The 15,569-nt window shown below is 46.5% G+C and overlaps 2 protein-coding genes across 2 annotated transcripts in view; both read left to right on the top strand.

The window, feature by feature from the left end:
• The first annotated feature begins 376 nt into the window (after positions 1-376).
• Positions 377-2,000, top strand: LOC119388362 (protein KRTCAP2 homolog). The gene is made up of 4 exons (XM_037656069.2): positions 377-538; positions 1,146-1,209; positions 1,294-1,360; positions 1,835-2,000. The coding sequence occupies exons 1-4, from the start codon at positions 428-430 to the stop codon at positions 1,950-1,952; spliced, it is 360 nt and encodes a 119-aa protein (XP_037511997.2). The 5' UTR covers positions 377-427; the 3' UTR covers positions 1,953-2,000.
• Positions 2,001-11,462: 9,462 nt separating this feature from the next.
• LOC119386353 (uncharacterized) overlaps positions 11,463-15,569 on the top strand; it is a 28,612-nt gene continuing 24,505 nt past the window's right edge. The window contains 2 exon segments of the mRNA XM_037653673.2: positions 11,463-11,997; positions 12,150-14,672. Coding sequence (XP_037509601.2) covers positions 11,842-11,997; positions 12,150-14,672 — 2,679 coding nt within the window. The 5' untranslated portion in view covers positions 11,463-11,841.

Here is a 15,569-nt window from a genome sequence, read left to right as displayed (position 1 = left end):
AAACGCTTTTACCGCTTTTACACCTAAAACGAATCTAAGCCAAGCCAGTCAGTCAAGCCAAGCCTCCCGCCTTCGGACGCCGGCTGAGTTGTGTTTGTGCCACCGTGTCATGCTGATTCGAGAAGTTTCAAGTGAGAAAATTTGATAAAGCTTTACTCCAGACATCAACCAGCGGGCTAAAAGGCTTCTGTTCAAACGCAAGAAGGACTTTCAGGGCAAATATGGGTCAGTCTTGTATACTTTCGCTTAAAAATGACCTCTGTGCTCCTATCAAATCTGATAACCGAGTAGGGTGTGATTCTTTTTTATATATGTAGATGATGAGTGGCTCGTGAGCTGCTGTGTTATTTGCGTGCGGATTAATTCGTTGCTTAAACTTTCAGCGGTGTCTACGGGAACGTCAGCTGTGCTGTCATCCTGCCTCTTCATGTTGCTTTTCGCGGCTATGCAAATTTACAAAGCTCACCTGGCGTCCAGCCAACCGATGACCATCCTCGGCGGCTTCCTTGGATCTGTGCTCTTTATGTTAATCCTCACTGTATCCTTTTAATATGCATGACGGTGCCTATAGTGGTTGCGAAGTTTCACTGAATAGCAGCTCTGTGTCATTGAACCTACGTGGTAGGCAATCAAATGATGCACTTTCGATCACGATAGAACCCGATCCAGATTATATTTTTCGTCTGCGTGAGCCAATCGCGATCGAAAAATTCGATCCTGATATAGTTCGATCGCGATCGAGAGTGCACCGCGTGACACCCGCATTAGAGAATCGCTAAAGCCTCAGCGTGCCTGCGTATTAACGGGAGAGAAAAAAAAAAATAGTATGCCTGCATGTTAATGGCAAACCGCCTTGGTGGATACAGTGGTTACGGTGCTCGGCTGCCGACCCGAAAGTCATGGGTTCGATCCCGGCGGCGGCGATCGCATTTCGATGGAGGCGAAATGCTAGAGGCCCGTGTACTCAGACTTGACCTAAGTGCACGTTCATGAATCCCAAGTGGTCCGAAATTTCCGGAGCCCTCTACTACGGCGTGCCTCATAATCATATCGTCGTTTTGGCACGTAAAACCCCATATGTTATTGCATGTTAATGGTTGAAAGAAATATCGCAGATAATCTCGCCTTGACAGATCAACTTCTAGGCCGTTTCCAACTTGGAAAACCACTTCTTCGGAAAGAACTTCCAGACAAAGCTGATTCCTGAAGGTACGCGAGATGCCACTTGATCCACCTCTACTGTTGACAGTGCTGTAATGTGCGTAGCTCTTACATGTAATTCTCCCCTGCCAGTGCTCATCTGCTTGGTGGTTGCCATGGTGGCATCTGGCCTGGTGCACCGAGTTTGTGTCACAACATGGTGAGTGTAAGCCACAGTGCTCGTTCTAATGCCACCATGAGATCAGAACAGTAGTCGTGCCTTGTGTAAGACCTGTAGTCCTTATGAAAATGTGAAGCGGGCTTTTGCCACCGGGGTTAAGAAATACGAATAAGGTTTTGTCACAAACTGCCACGAATGCATTCACGCCTATGTTAGGTCCATGTTGACTTCATTAGTGAGCTTGTTAACTGATTACTTCCACAGCCTATAGTGTTGTGTGATATATTTTAACACTGATAAATGTGCTTTTACAATTTTACGCATATGAGATTTTGAACACTTTAGACAGTGGTACATTTGGACCTGGAAATGAAGGATTTAGTGTACAAACTGATACAGAAAAGCAAAATGTCTGTCCTTGTGACAGGACCGAGTAGAATACACGGTGAAAAAGCTATTTTTATGCATTTTACCAAACATTTTGCTAATACGTTCATGTTGACGACATTCCAGCCTCATCTTTTCCCTCGTGGCCCTCTACTACATCTCGAGAATATCCATCAAGGTTCACGGAACTGGTGCGGCCCCAGTGACTGCAGCTACCCTCCCCAAAGGCAAGAAAGGCAAATAGCTCATCGTGCTACCCACCTTCAATAAACTCGTGCTCACCCATTTTCAAGCTGTGTTGAGACCACTCCATCAATACTGCCCTCTTACAAAGTAATAGACTCATTTCACATGCTGTCATTGGCATACTAGCCACACTTTAGAGGCTTTCACCTGTGCCTGCCATGTCATCTGAAATGAGCTTCTGCTGCCTTGGAAACAGACGTATACCCAAAGGTATTGTACTTCCTGTCACCACAAAAATTAAGGTGATTATCGCCACACGTAATAACAGTATGCATGACTTTCTCTTGCCTTCACATCTGTGGTTGTAGTTTCCCTACAGCAGCAAATGCAACCTGGATTAAAGTAGTGGTGTAGTACTTGCAAAACCTCGATGCTGCTTTTAAGTTCCTGGCAGATAACGGGCAAATCGGCACGACGTAGGTAAGGCTGAAAATCAGCCTAGTCTCATCCAATAGAAGCCATAAACAAGCACCATTTGAATGCCTTGCTCCGGCGTCTCTGCTGTTTCTGGCTTCAAAGTTGCACGCACGAGTTGGCTTTTTCGTGATCGCTGTGAGGCACCTAGGCATGCTTACGGAACCGCTTCCTTGGCTGGGCTCTGAAATGTGTATCGCCACAAAGAGCACTGAATGGGAGCACAAAGCCGTGCAAGCGCAAGCATCGTGCCTTGTGTGCATAGTGTCCTAGAATAATTTCTTACGTAGTGTGTAAGATGTAAAGTCGAGAAAGATTAATGAGGGCAAGCAGGAAAGCCAATATAAAGGGCGGGTAACGTTTTGTGGCTTCGTTGGCGCTATTTCCGTTGCGACACCACCAGGGAACACCCTCACTGCACTGATTACGCAACACTGCTGCTCTCGGAGACTCGAATGCTGCCGGGCGAGCACGGCGCGAGATTAGATTAGCACATACTGCGCGCATGAAACATTTGCCGTGGGAATATGATATCCAACTGTAGCCCAAAGTCATAGCGGTCGTAGCACGAACGCACGTCACATTACAAGCAAGCATGACAGATCCCGATGGTGCTTGACTGATTGAATCCTCAACACTATGGCACATAGCCACTCTGGGCAATTGGCCAACATGGCACATCATAACAGTTTGATAACTTCAAGAATGCTTATTAATAAAAAAATATTAAAGATAAAAGAAATAACAGCTAATATATCGTCGAAATTTTACAATTACTGTGTGATTGCTCGAGCAGATCAAACAGCTGTATTAATCTGACCAGAACAATTTTGAATGGATATGTCAGACCTTAACACAATTTTTTAACAGTGGATCTGTTTAAGCCAACTGTTAGTCTGTGTAGAGAGAACAAATTATCACCATCACGAACCAGCACGCGCTCTCTTTGTCCTCTTCTTCATTGTCGTCGTCTTCATCTTCTGCTTCACTCATAGAACACGTGCTCCGATTTATCCGGCGCTGGATGCAATAACTCGGATGGGCGAGAGAACGAGTACAGGAAGAGAGAAAGATAAATTCTTGGGAGGAAAAAATTTTTGGGGAGACGAGCATAGCATAGCCTTGTATGGTATAGTATAGCAAGGGGGTGGGAAAGGGAAGTGAGGGTGTGGAGGACAGATTTGAGGGAAAGGAGGAGGGGAGAACGATTACAGAAAAAAGAGAATAGGTAGATAGAAAGGGAGGAAAGAGAGAAAAAGGTAGAAAGACAAAGAAATATACAGAGAGAGAAAGAAACGGATACAAAAAGAAAAGAGCACGCATAGCCCTGCATAGCATAGAATAGTGAGGGGTGGGAAAGAGAGAGGTGAGAGGGTAAAAGCCTAGCGAAGCAAGGACCAGCTACAGGTGCCTGCCAGCTCTGCTGTAGTCGAGCCTTGCGCGACTTAGTGCAAGCTGCGCTAACTTTTTAGATTACTTTTTTTTTAGGGGGCCGGGCTGTTGTAGCTTGGTGTAACGCAGGCAACAACCATGAATAGCATAGCCATATGTAGCACATTGAACGCGCGCTCGCACCAAGGAGAAGTCTTCTTCCTCGTGTTCTTCGAGCGCCTTGATGGTGATAAGTGCGGAGCACTTTAGGGGCCTGGCAAAACCATGTATAAAAATAGAAAAAAAAGAGGAAGCAAGTGAGAAATAGAAAGAAAGGGGAAAAATAGAGCAAGAAATAAATAGAGGAAGAAATAGAGAAAAAAACGAAAATAGAGAAAAAGAAAGAAAGGGAGGAGGAAAGAAAGAGAAACAAAGAAGGCTGCCCAGCTTCGCACTTCAGGCTCGGCACCCCTAGTGAGAAGCTTGCCCTAATTTTTTTTGTTAAAGTTTAGATTAACATGGCATACATTTAATAGCTTGAATAAAATTACAAACTGCATCAAAGACATCCCTGTGGCAATATCCCAAAATGGAGGCACCGAAGTTTAGTACGGTTTCTACAGTCAAGTTTAAACCTATCTCGAAAACAGTTCTTCATCTTCTTCTTCTTCTTCTTATTATTATTATTATTATTATTATTATTATTATTATTATTATTAGGCGCTCCATCGCATTGCTTCTGGCTCTTCTTTCATGTGCAGGCACGAAAAGTGAGTTCCTAATTTTAGCATATTTAAATTAACCTGGCACATCGGCGCAGTGTGTTTTGTGCGCTGACGCATCGTCGGCAGATCTCGTCACCTTTCGAGAATATTAGACGCTACCATATGCCGCGCTCAGCGCTCCCGCGATACTGTTTAAAGAATTGCAAGGGTGCACGTTGCGTGTCACCACCGTTTCCACAATAAATAAGAAAAAAGAAAGAAACTATGCCACTCCACTCCTTTTACAGCGTGATCTGTTATGCTCTCACAACAGCAGCCGATTTTGGCGGCGCTGTCGTCCGCCGCTGCAGTTGCCGCTGCAGCCTGTGTACGTCGCAGTGCACAATGTGAGAAAAAAGAAAGCAAAAAAAAAAAAAAAAACAGGGTTTGATCAGGAATCGAAGCCATTCTGCGTGGCAGGCAAGTGCTCTACCGCAATCCACGCCATTGCTCGAAATTTTCTCGGAAGAAGACCTACATACACGCATCATGTCGGGCAAGGTTCGCGTTAAAGGGGCCCTGCAACACTTTCCTAATTAACCGTCGAATGGCTTTTAAATGAGTTTATTGCCTCACGAACCGACCGCCGCATAAATGTTTATAATCCGTCAAGTATGAGCGGAGTTACAGAGATTTGTCGCACGCTCTAATTGCTTTATCTCTTCTCTCGTCCCGACGAGCGCGCTCGAAGCTAAGCATAGAGGGATGGCACGGGAAAAAGAAGTTACGTCACGCGCACGCCATGACCTTGAGCACTTTTTCTTTTTTTTTTCTTCGTACATGCGGCTCACTTTCAGTGTGATCGCGGGCACGTGGTGGCCTCCCGCCGCGGCCCCGGTAACTATGCAGTTCACGGTGCTCAAATCAGCCAATGGCCGTGAAGTTGGGTATATGGTGCGGTCATTTGGGTATATGGCATCACTTGTAAGAGGGAACGATTTCTAGCTGATTATGAGAATTAGGTGTAAATTCCAGGCCGCGGGCTGCGCTATAACGTTTGGCTCGCGTGTTCTCGGGAGCCTCGACTAGCGATCGGCAGCGTTTTCTGACCATGCTGAAAAAGTGTCGCCGGGCTCCTTCAAGAGATGTGATGCAGTTAAAACTCGATCTAACGAAACCCGATTTTACGATGCTTCCGATCTAACGGAGGAATTTCCATTCCCCGGCAGGTGCCCTTAGGGTTCAATATTGTCATAAACCCGATTTAACGAAACTAACTTGGCTTCAAACACGATTTAACGAAGTTTTCCCAGGAACAACGAGTAAAAATGTGGTAATTTCTTTCTATTTTTGACACAGGCAGGTTTTTCTTTGAGCGTGCGCTCTAACGCTGTCGAGTTAAAACGCGTAGCCGCCCTAGTCACGACCCCATAGTTTTATTTTAACGATACTGGACGCCGCACCTAGCCACGATGCTCCCACAGAAGCACTATGGTGGTTGCCTTGGTAATTTCATGGTTATATGCAAAAGACGGCACTGATCGCGTGATCAGAACTTTCTTGCCCGGTCTTCTCGCACAAACACCGCTATCGTTCTCCTTGTTTTCGTATGTCGGCAGCCTGTCATAGCTTGACGTGGCTCCATGACGGGACGAGGTGGGAGGCTACATGTCCAGGCCTCCCTCGCGGACTTCTCATACGCACAGGCGTGGGTCAGCGGCAAATACAATGCTACGGTAGCTTTTGGTTGTTGCTACGTTACAATTTTAGATTGTGAAGGGCCGAAAGATCCCTGTCCCGATTTTACGAACTTCCCGATTTAACGAAATATAAACTGAGCATGGTCATCACTTCGTTAAATCGAGTTTCAACTATATTGCGTGGCAGAAGAGTATAGAATCGCGCCAGTCATCATATAGCATGTATCCATTGCGTGACGAGTGGGTGGTTTAAAGCAGGGCCGTAGCCAGAAATCTTTTTTTGTGGGGTGCACCTCCTTGATCTGAAGTGGCGGCCGGGCAGGCAGATGTGATTGAGTGTCATTTTGTGCTCTGTATTAGAGCGCTGCACGGGCTCGGGCCTACCCGAAAACCCGGGCCGGGCCGGGTAAAGTAGTTTTCATGGCGGGCCCGGGCCGAGCTCGGGCCTGAGGCTCCGGGCTTAGGGCCGGGCCCGGGTTTGAGGTGACGGGCTCGGGTCGGGCCGGGCTTGGACTCTGCTCAGCTCATAAAGGGACGCTAAATTGATACCACGAATCAGTTAAGACTGATAAAGTGTACTCTGAGAACTCGAATGTAATTAGGTTCACCATCATAAGGAGAAAATCAAGGGTCAAGTTCCATTCTTTAATCTCGCGCCGAAATCTCCGCGCGCGACGTCACGGATTTCAAACTGTATTTGTCGTAATTTTGGGTCATTGGTTCAACGAAACTTCTTGAAACTTGGTATATTAAGTCTATAGCCCTCTCAGAAGTCAATGTACTTCATTTTTACCGATTAGGAACCGTACGTAGATCCCAGTAGTCGCCGTCAGAAGCTATGACGTCACTGCTTTTTTTGCACGATTTTAAAGGTGGCGTCGGCACCCGGGGGGCGATCGGAGATCTGTTCGTTCCGCTTGTTCATTCTCCTGGGGAAGACCAAGCGCGCTGATTGGGAGATGAAGCGGGAGATGCCACTCAAGGCCGGGGGGTGTCGCCATTTGTTTTTGTTGTTTGAGGTTTTCTTTTTTGCTGACGTCATGCCGCGTCATAACGAGTGGGGTGATCGGAGATTTCTGTTCTGCGCCGTTCGTTCTGCACCCATTCTGGCGGCGCACGCGATTGGCCGAAGCCGGAAAAAAACCACGTCTCTGAGGGGCGTAGCCATTTTTCTTTTTGTTTGATCTTTTATTCTTTGATGACGTCATACCGCGTCATAACGAGCATGTCGTCTGCTACAAACGAACGGAGCGCGAGATCGTTCGCACGCGTTCTCTCGAGCGAACAAATGGCTTCGCACGGCATGATGCAGCGGTTGCGGCGGCCGCAAAAGCTGATTTTGAGAAAATGGCGCTTGCGACGTGTGCTTCTCTTGCGGTTAGAGGTGCGAGATCCGTTTGAAGACATGAGCGAGTGCGGCGTCGCTTTCGGTTCTCGAAACGAACAGTGCGAACGAAATGAACGGGGAAGACCACTGGGCTGTGGTCTTACGCGCAGGGACTTATTACTTCAAAAGCGCTACCAGCTACTGCCACGTGTCCTCCCGGTCCTCACTCGTGTACGACGGCGTAGCGATCTGTGGGTGCTCTTTCATAAAAGCCAGCAGAAGCTCCCTTTGACGATCCGACACCCGGGAGCCAAGCCAGACATTCCGGTGGGACGACATTTTGAAAAACTGCGCCGACCGCTACATTTCTTTTTTTTTTTTTTTTCGCGTGCACGACTTCACATAGCGAGCAGGTTAGAAAAATTAACGCCAATAAATATCAGCACTGAAACCTATTGCTGTTTCAGAAACTGTTTGAGCTTGAGAAGAAAAACAATATCTTTTCATATAACAACTGTATATATTAGAAGGCGAGAAACACTTCGTTTTGAAATATACGGTCCCCTTGCCGAGGAGAAACGATGCGCGTCTACTCCCGGAAAGCTCGCCGCTCACCGCTTGACGATTGGTTGTCCTCTTCCTCTCGGCGGAAGAGAGCTGCGGACCGCCCACTTTTGTGACGCAACACCGCCAGAACGAACGCGGAACGAGCAGGGATCTCCGATGCCCCCCCCCTCCCCCCCCCGCATTTTCTTTTCTTGAAGTGTCTGTCCCTTCAAGTGCGTTCCTCATAAGTTGCGCGCACATATACGTTTCACATTTCATCTCGATAAAACGATTCTTCTTTTTTTTTTTATGTGGGTCAAGCTATTTGGAGAAGTTTTATGAGCGACAAGTATAGTGATCTTCTTTCGTTTCTTGCATACGGAGCTACCTGATTTATCTAAAACGAGCGAACTGAAAGTAAATAGACCAGGCGCTTATATAGCTAACATCTCGCTATTCCGTGCTTTATTTGCATTCGTTATTATTTTATATCTCAAATATTATTCTGTAGTCGCAGTGATAAATGTAATATAATAAATTTATAGCTATAACTTATCATCGCAAGTGCGATCGCGGAGGCCCAAGGCGGGCAAGCGTTCTTGCAAGTTCCAGCCCTCCACTAAAACTAAGAGACTGCGCGTAGTCTCGTTGTATACAATCCCTATAAAGAAATTCTTTTTCCGTGGCTCCGTCTAGGCTCCCTGAAATCATGTGACGCAAGCTGGACATGCACAGCCTGCTTTGTGTGTCCCGCATTCACGAAAATTTACTTCCGCAAAGGCCAGGATAGTGACGAAGGTAGGAGTGAAAGGGAGGGGGGGGGGGAGGGCAGAATAGGTTCTAGCAGGTGTCAGCTAACGCTGAAATTTTAACGACCTTTTTCAGATTTCATATATGGGTCATTTCTGAAGGGTATTTGGCGGCAAGTTTCTACCAATATATAGATACCTATCTCTAAAATGACTAAACTCTGGACGCCAATTCTGCAACACAGAGTTTTGTTTCACGGTTATGTATCAGCACATGGTGGCTGCTGGTGGTGCCTCACGAAAAAGATGCTTTAGACCTGCATGCCTGTGTAGCTCGAGAACGTACTTATAAAATAAAAGAATGAAAAATAGGACGAAGACAGTCATGTGCGGGCCGCAGGCCGCTAGCGAAAGGTCCGCGGTCTGCGAATGCTACTGATATTGCCACAGCAGCGTTCGAATGTTCAGGAACAGCATAAGTCCATCAAACATGTACATTCATGTTTAAAGGCAAAGTATATTACCTTGACGAAATATCTGGCTTGAAATAAGAATCACGAATTCCATGCCGGGGAATGTCCCCTTACCTCGAATTACATGCAGCCAATGAGTAAACGTCACGAAGGTTATTCACACATTTATTACCAAACTGGAATGAACCCCGAAAATAGATTGCAATCTCTTCGTCCGCCAGTGCAGTCTTACCAGCATAGGCCACCTTTACAGGTAAAACATCGTTAGGAAGGCATACACCATTATAATATAGACAGAAAAGAGCCCTGTGCAAGCCGTGCATAACAAATACTGCTGAAAAGTGCAAGGAGAAGCCCTCAGAGGCATTTATAGATTATAATGAAGAGTGGCACAACGTTCGGGAATAGAGAAATGAAGGGATCAGCTGGACAGCTATTTTCATTCTGCAGAAGTCCAAAAAGACATCCTAAATTTGCTCCAGTGGTGGAAGTTAAGAACTACGACTACCGACGCCTTCACATTTCTCAAGGCACATGTGCGCCCCTGCGGCTAGCGCAAGCAGTGCAAGAAACTTTAGCGCGGCAGGACATGTGATGCAAGGGCGCATGGTGTGTTTAAGTGGAATCTCTATTTAATTTGATTTTTTGTACAATAACATGCCAACAAATAAGCTATAAACTTTGCCACAAAATTTTATTGACTTAATAGCAGTGGTGGGGTATATAAAAAAATGCTGTGACAAATAGTTGCTTTTTTTCCATTCGGCTTCGTTTACATATTTCCAAAGTCCACGTGCTGCGCGCGGTTCGTTATAATTTTTATCTAGGTTAGTGTATTTACAGGAAATCTAATAAATTTGAATTTTTTTCCTGTACTTCTCTTGATTGGCAAGGTGCTAATACGATGAAGATACATGTGCTACACATCCAGAAGGGTGGACTTTGTCGTTACAGCATGCTTTGGAGGGACACTAAAGGAGGAAACGATTGTTGTCGCATTAGCAAATTACTCTAAATCACCACGCCTGCCGCGAGAAGACGCATGGGAAGCGCGAAAACGCGCAAAAAGAAATTACGGCTGGTGACGCCACCATGAAATTCCCGCATCAAACGCGTCATAGATTGTGACGGCGTCTACTAGATCGCACGCAGTTTATAATCGGTAAAAATGAAGTGCATTGTCTTCCGAGGGGGAGCCACAGACTTAACATACGAAGATTCAGGAAATTTCGACAAGCCAAAGTCGCCAAAATACGAAAAATACGCTTTGAAATCCGTGTTGTCACGCGTGAGATTTTGTCGCGAAATTTAAAAATGAAACGTTGACCTTGATTTTCTCCTTTATTAATGAATCTCTGTTGGTGAAACTAACGACATTAGATTTCTAAAAGCACAATTTATCAATCTAAGCCGACTCATTGTCTCACTTTCGTGTCTATATAAATTTCAATAGAGAGCGCAATAAAAACAAAGTGAAGAGAGCGTTCTGTTCTTTGTCCCCTCTGTTTTTATTGCGCTCCTTATCAAAACCGGACTCATGCTGGAAATCGCTTTTCTTCCTACAATATCTGCTACAAAACGCTCTTGATGATACCGATGGTATTCCTAGAAAATTGGGTACAGTACACCATTGCCGAACAAACGTTCATCGTATCCAGTATGTCCTCTCAACTGTTTCCACGGTGAGCCAGCCCCTTTTTACAAGAAAGTACCATATATGTTAAAGTACACTTGCTAGCGAAGCATGCGCCAAGCATGTGTAGATATTTGCCGCTTAAAACGCCCTTGCGGTCGATTCTATCTTCAGGCAACACCACCTAGATTATTGGCTCGGGCCTGTGTCGGGCCCGATCTGGGGTCGGGCCGGGCCGGGCCGGGTAGGCGAAATTTTTTCTCGGGTTCGGGCCGGGCCCGGGTCTCTCTTTTGAGTTGCCGGGCCGGGCTCGGGCGGGTAAATTTGAACGAGTCCCGGGCCCGGGCCGAGAATCACGGCCCGTGCAGTGCTCTACTCTGTATGCCATGGAAAAGAAAAAAAATCGGGGGGGGGGGGGGGCACGGGCCCGGTGTGCCCCCCCCTGGCTATGCCACTGGTTTAAAGCCTCCCACCCATTAAGAAGGCCTCAGCCATAATTCATCACCATGATTTTCGTCGTCGTCAGCCACAGCATCAATTAAGCATGCAGCTACGTACAGGCACGTATTGCCATACAGAAGCGTAGTGGGTATACCCAACACCACCTAGATAAGTTCAGGCCTCTTCACTCCGGCGCGCCTTCGTGTGACGTCATTCAACTTTGCCCGAGCCTCTCACGCCAACACCACCTAGCTCACGCCGTACCAGCAGCGTTTCGGCGTGTCCGGGCATGTTGACAGGCAAGGAGGAGGGCGACCTCTCTCGAGAGAGCGAGCACCGTGGCACCGTGGTAGCCCGTAGCTTTGCGGCAGAGCCGTAAGTTGTCCGAGTGTCCGACAGGTGGCGGCAGCCGTGACAATTATTTCACTCTGTCGTTGAACGAGACCACGCGGCCACGCCGTGCGCGCTGTTCCGTGTTGCAGTTACCGCTTCCGCCGAATTTATTTTGTTGACGAATGTATCCTGAGACATGGGGCGGTGTTGTGTACCCAACTGTCGAGGGAACTATGACAATGGTCCGAAAGTCCGCTTGTTTTCTTTTCCGAGAGACGCTAAGCGAAGAGCGGAATGGCAGCGGGCTGTGCGACGGAGCGACGTCGACGTGAGGCTGTTGAAGGACCCCAAGGTAAGCTGCATCGAGCGTACCCCTTCAGAATTAACGAGATTTCTCGTAATTATCCCAGGAGATTCTAATTGGTGTTTTTTGGTTTTGGGACGTTAAACCCCAGATATTATTATTAATTGGTGTTTTTTTTTTTTTGTTCCGGTCACGCGCAGGTTTGCGAGCGTCACTTCAAGTCGGAACACCTGCGCACAACGTCAACGTATACGGACTGCGATGGACGAACCATTGAAGCTCCTATGAAGTTGACACGGCTGACTCCAGACGCCTTCCCAGCCATTTTTCCAGACTGCCCTTCGTATATCTCGAATTCGCGCACGTCGCGACAAGAGCCTGAACTGAAAAGGAAGCGGACTGAAAATGAGCTACTCCAGAAAGCCATACACGAGTCCCAAGCAGCGTTTGAAAAAGAAGAAAAACAGTACAAAGTTTGTAATCTGGGTGAACTGATTTCTCGGGTTAACGAGCGTCCAAATAAGAAGTTTTGGTGTACAACAGCCTGCGAGACGTGCCTCATCGTCGCCCACATCGAACCGGCGTTGCAAGCTTCGGAGATGCTTGTATCTGTGGTGGTTACAGAGGATCTGTCCGTTTCCGTGTATTTTAAGTGCGCTCCGTTGGTGTCGGATGATGTGTGCATTCCTGACGAAGTCCGTGATGTCCGTGTGCTGGACAACCTTCTAGACAGCGTGGAGCGATATTGTGAAAAGAAGGCCCGTCAACAGGAGGACAAGGTGGGAGGAGTGCTTAGGCTTGTTTTATCCTTGCTGGATGACATTTGTGATGATGAGCTGCATGATGATGAGAGGGCTGACGCACTAATCTTCCTGAAGGAGCAGTGCAAGCTGCTGACAAAGAAGAGCAATGGCGTGCGGTATTCTGCAGAGCTTTTAGTTTTTAGCAGTATATTGCACACAATTTCTCCACATGCCTACAAGTTTTTTCGCCACAGCAACAAGCTTGTCTTGCCGCATGACACTACCATCAAGCGAGTTTGTGCTGCACATGATGTGAGCCCATCGAAAGAGCAGTGCGAAGAAGGTTTTCTGAGGTACATTAAGCGCAGAGCAACCATTCTGAAGCCTCATGAAAAAAATGTGACTGTCATGCTTGATGAAATACACCTGCAACAGTTTTTTGAATATAAAGGTGGCTGCCTAACAGGGTTTGCTGCGCATTGTGCGGAACCAGCAAAGACAGCGCACGTGTTCATGGTACAGTCTTTGCTTTCATCTTATAAAGATGTTGCTCATATCCTTCCGGTAACTCGTATCACAGCAACGGAGCTGCATGATGTTCTAAAGACACTAATCATGAGGCTTGAAAGTGCTGGTCTGCATGTTGTTGCGGTCGTAACAGACAACAATGCCATAAACAGGAAAATGATGTCTCTGTTTAGCGAGCAAAATGAGCCAGGGATTGTTTTTCCTCATCCTGCCAACCCGCAGCAGCCATTGTTTCATGTTGTGGACACTGTTCACTTGCTCAAGTGTATACGCAACAATTGGCTCAATCAGAAGGATGATGACAAGTCGTTTTTGTATCCTCCTTTTGAAAGCTGTGGAAGTGGTGAGGACCAAAAAGCTTCGTTTACTTTTTTGAGGAAGCTGTACCAGGGTGAACAAAGCAAGCTTGCAAAGGTTGCCTATGGTCTGAGCTATAAAGCACTTTATCCAAGCCACCTAGAGCGTCAAAATGTGAAATTGGTGTTGAAAGTTTTTAACAGCTTTGTGTCATCAGCTTTGTCACTTGAAGCGCAGAAATTGCATTTGGCTGCACTGCAGGAAACGGCCACCTTTATTGATTTGATTGTCAGGTGGTGGAGCATTGTAAATGTTAAGACTCCAGAAAAGGGGCACAGACTACGTGATGTTTATCAGCAGCCTGTGAAGGATATGTCTTGTTTGCAAGTTCAGTACCTTGATCAGTTCATTACCTGGCTTGACAGGTGGAGCCGGAGGGGAACCACGGCTGGAGGTTTGACAAAGGAGACCCACTTTGCTCTCCGGCTAAGCACGTATTCATTGATTGAGCTGTCACGGTATTGCCTTGATGAGCTGGGCTTTAGGTACGTCCTTTTGGGGAAGTTTCAAACAGATTGCCTTGAGGCCAGGTTCGGGAAGTACCGCCAAATGTGTGGATCTCACTACAATGTGTCAATCACAGAAGTATTCGAAGCGGAGACAAAGATTCGCTTGCAGGACACTTTAAAGCTTGAAGACATGCCGCTGTCATTGGCACCTAAGGAACAGGAGCTTGATGCCGAGATGCTAATAGCAAAGTATGCCATCAAACTCACCCAAAGCGACCTGAAGGCATCACAAACTGACGTGCCTGCGTTGGCATACATTGCAGGCTATTGTGCGCATGCTGCAATTAAACGTCAGCCATGTGAGGATTGTCAGTCACAGCTCATGATCACTGACCGAGAACTGCAGCAAAGTGAGCACGTACTCATTGACAGCATGAGCAGAGGCGGCTTGAAGTTTCCGCAGCCTTTTGTTGTTAATGTTGTTCTTGGCACTAAGATAGTATTAGAGCATCTTGTCAGTAAGGAACAGGAGCAGCGGTTTCATGCAGAAGCCAACCAAAGGATGGTCCTCTTGAGCATCATGCAGTTCCTACTAAGCGACGGCGAGGAGTTGGACATGTGTGCAAGTGGCCACCATCCAGATACCGTACTCAAGAACATTCTAAAACCAGCTGTCAACACGCTTCTAAAAAACTATGTCGCTTGCAGGAATGACAGTGTCATGAAAGAAAAAGCCTGTACAAAGCAAAGAAAGTTGCTAACGCTACAGTAAACTTTGCTAGTGGCCCCTTAGCTAAAATATGAAGCAAGCTTTACTAATGGCTAGTTTTTTTTAAGCTGGCCGGTTCGTATTTTCTTTTTGTCCCACAATGTGAATATGGCTTTGAATATGACTGTTCCAAATGCTAAATGTTTGTTCCTTGTGATACACTTTATACATTGTAATAAATACTCCAGTAGCTAGTTTCTTTCGTTCTAAGAGCAGTTGTGTTTTTCTGTTTGCCCCATAATGTGATTACGGCTGTGAATATGACTGTACCAGATGCTAAAAGTTTTTCACTGTGATAAATTTTGAAACATTATAACGAATAATCTAGCGCCTTGTTTTTTTTTTGCTTAATCTTGTCAGTTTCGGTTTTTGTGTTGCACAATGTAGTCATAGATGTCAATATGACTGCTAAAAGCTGGAAGTTCGTATGTTCCTTGTGATACATGGTACTTACATTGTAATAAATATTTCGCCAGGTGCCCGGGACTTGTGTACGTTTCTTTTAAGTGCAATCTGAAGCAGTTACGTCCGCCGAGATGGAGCGGAACAGCACTATTTCATCTTGATGTGAAATAACGTTCGTTCAGAAATTTTATATTCTATGCCTATATCGCGGCAATGCAGAAATTAATGTTTTACTCATCTGTAGTGGCCGCCGCGCGGGAAGCGTCCGCGCCGCAGCGGCTCGCGCGCGCGCGCTTCGACGGGCCAGGTGCGTGACGTCACGGCGGCAGTGAAGAGGCCTGAACTTATCTAGGTGGTGTTGGTATCCTT

Source organism: Rhipicephalus sanguineus, chromosome 3, assembly GCF_013339695.2.
Source record: "Rhipicephalus sanguineus isolate Rsan-2018 chromosome 3, BIME_Rsan_1.4, whole genome shotgun sequence".
NCBI lineage: Eukaryota > Metazoa > Arthropoda > Arachnida > Ixodida > Ixodidae > Rhipicephalus > Rhipicephalus sanguineus.
The sequence above is the reverse complement of the archived record's forward strand: the minus strand, read 5'-3'. Positions and strand labels throughout refer to the sequence as shown.

Bases quoted from the DNA above. Each gene is read 5' to 3' on its own strand.
- LOC119388362 (XM_037656069.2), top strand. From the start codon at position 428: ATGTTGCTTTTCGCGGCTATGCAAATTTACAAAGCTCACCTGGCGTCC. The intron at 539-1,145 runs GTATCCTTTTAA...ATCAACTTCTAG, and splicing joins TCTTTATGTTAATCCTCACT to GCCGTTTCCAACTTGGAAAA. The intron at 1,361-1,834 runs GTGAGTGTAAGC...ACGACATTCCAG, and splicing joins CGAGTTTGTGTCACAACATG to CCTCATCTTTTCCCTCGTGG.